At 42.0% G+C, this 2,615-nt stretch overlaps 1 protein-coding gene across 1 annotated transcript; it reads right to left on the reverse strand.

The window, feature by feature from the left end:
- Window positions 1-783: 783 nt before the first annotated feature.
- LOC128054079 (dnaJ homolog subfamily A member 1) lies at window positions 784-2,136 on the reverse strand. Its single transcript, XM_052646644.1, has one exon. It carries the CDS (start codon window positions 2,031-2,033, stop codon window positions 840-842), a length of 1,194 nt encoding a protein of 397 aa, XP_052502604.1. The 5' UTR covers window positions 2,034-2,136; the 3' UTR covers window positions 784-839.
- Window positions 2,137-2,615: the final 479 nt, after the last annotated feature.

The following is a 2,615-nucleotide window of genomic DNA, read 5'->3' on the forward strand; positions in this document are numbered from 1 at the left end:
AGCCTATGTTGCATGCATATGTGCTAAGTCACTTCAGTTGTGTCCTATTCTTTGCGACCCTATGGATTGTAGCCCACTAGACTCCTCTGTCTATGGGATTCTCCAGGCAAGAATACTGGAGCAGGATGCCATGACCTTCTCCAGGAGATCTTCCTGACCCAAGGATTGAACCCAAGTCTCTTATGTCTTCTGCATTGGCAGGTGGGGTTCTTTACCACTAGTGCCACTATGATATGCTACTTTAATAGCAGCTACATTTGTAAGATATGTTCCATAACCAGGTTGTTGGCACTTCTCAACTGTTCTCTCAGTCAAATCTCTCTATTACCTTAAGACATAAAATTACTATTCTTATCATCCCCATTTTACAGATAAGGAAACTAAAGCACAAAGAGTCTAAGTAGCTTTCCCATCTAGTAAGCAGCTCAGATAAGATTTCAGTCCAGGCAATCAGGCTCCGAAGTTTAAGGTCTCAACTGCTCTCCTATTTGCTGTAAGCTGCTCCTTACCCAGGAGCACTTAAGCAATGGACTCTATCCAGGAACCAGGGGAGCATAAGGGGTTATGTGTAGGTGCAAAGCCTACATTTTCTCATCCATCAAGTGATGATAATAAAAAGTGCCCTACTCATAAAGTCATTCTGAGGAATAAATTAAATAATATGTGTAACCCTTATCCCAGTGCCTGGCACATAGTAGGGTCTCTAAAACTGGCACATGGTTAGCCATTATTATCTTTATTATTATTTTTTTTTTTTTTTTTTTTTTTATGATTATAGTCCTTCACTCAATCACTACTGCAAATAAAACACCAGCAGTGAGTGTTATTCACAGGCCCTACTAAGAGGTCTGACACTGAACACCACCCCGAGGATGATGTTCATCATCCTCATATGCTTCTCCATTGTAATGGCGCCGTCTTTCCTGATTTGGATCAAAGTCCACTAATTCTACCTGGTCCATTTCATCAGTCTCTTCTACTTCCTTCCTCTCAGGCAGAAGTTTTTCCAGCAAAGAGAGTTTATCAGGAGAGAGAAAGCCATTCTCAGGAAAGTTTACCTTAAATTCAATGATTAGGCGACCCTTTTCATATGGCCTACGGTAAATTGGCATGCCTTCATTTAGCACACACTTGATATCTCCATGCTTGACAATCTGACCTGGATGAGAAGTGATGACTATGGTTCGGTTGTCAAGAGTAGATATTGGCTTCTGGAAGCCACACAATGCCTCAACCAGCTGTATGTCCATACACATGAAAAGGTCTTCTCCTCGTCGCGTAAAAACAGCATGGTCCTTCTGATCTAAAACAATGATAATATCTCCTGGCTCCAGTCCCGGTTCTTGGTCTCCTTCACCATGGAATGTTATCTTCTGGCCATCTTTCATGCCTTTGTCAATATGAACTTCTAGAATTTTCTTTTCTCGAACTATCTTCCTTCCGTTGCAGCTTTTACATCTATCTTTAGGACTGATCCGCTCCCCATGGCCCTGGCACTCCATGCACACAGACTGAATTTGCTGAACCATTCCAGGTCCTATCTGATGAATTCTTATTTGCATTCCAGTACCTCGGCAATTGGGACAGCATTCTACTGCTCCTTTCTTACCACCTCGGCCTTCACATTTGTCACAAATCACATTCTTTTGCAGAGCTAGTTTTCTTGTTGCACCATTATATAAATCTTCTAAAGTTACTGTAAGTTGATGCACAACGTTTTTACCTCTCCTCTCTCTCTGCATCCTGCCTCCTCCTCCGAAAAACATATCAAAGATGTCCATGGGGGAGCCAAAACCACCACCTGCTCCACCTTCTTTAATTGCCTGTTCTCCTCCTTTGTCATATAATTCCCTTTTCTTTGCATCAGAGAGCACTTCGTAAGCTTGAGAAATCTGTTTAAACTTCTCGCCTTCATTTGGATTCTTATCAGGGTGGTACTTCAAGGCCAGTTTCCTGTAAGCCTTTTTCAATTCTTCTTGGGTGGCATTGGGTTTGACCCCCAAAACATCATAGTAAGTGGTTTCTTTCACCATTTTCTACAGCCGGTGAGCGGGCCGATGCCGGTGTGGGGGAGCGGGAAGGAGCGCGTTGCTGTGTGCAGCTCGGGCAGCCGCCGCTCCTCCGCCTTTCACCGAGCGTTCTGGAAAGTTCCGCTATCTTTATTATTATTATCCCGAAGCTAGTGAGTGATGGAGTCAGGGAGCAAGGTCAGCTTTATCCAGCTTCAAAGTTTAGAGAATTATAAAAGGAAAAAATGAAATACTTCAAAAATTAGTTTAACTATTTAGAAATTAGCTTCTTCCTAATAATAGATAACTTCCCAATGCCTAAATTATTTAACACATCACAGTAATTTGGTGGTCTTACTTTTTAATCCTAAACTGTGTTCCTGTTGACTTAATGGGCTTATAGCTTGTGGCTCAGCAGAAAGATCATCTGCACTTTGAGAATTTGAGGACAGGATGGTAATTATTCCGTAAGTCTGAGCTAAATTTAAAACTAATGTTGGAGGCTTATGGTTTGAACATTATGTGAGTTTGGTCCTAAGCCAATGAATCATTAAACCATGGAGCTTAACCAGAGGGATTTCAAGAGGTCACACAGCCATCCCTCTA

This window comes from Budorcas taxicolor, chromosome 10, assembly GCF_023091745.1.
Source record: "Budorcas taxicolor isolate Tak-1 chromosome 10, Takin1.1, whole genome shotgun sequence".
NCBI classification, from domain to species: Eukaryota; Metazoa; Chordata; class Mammalia; order Artiodactyla; family Bovidae; genus Budorcas; species Budorcas taxicolor.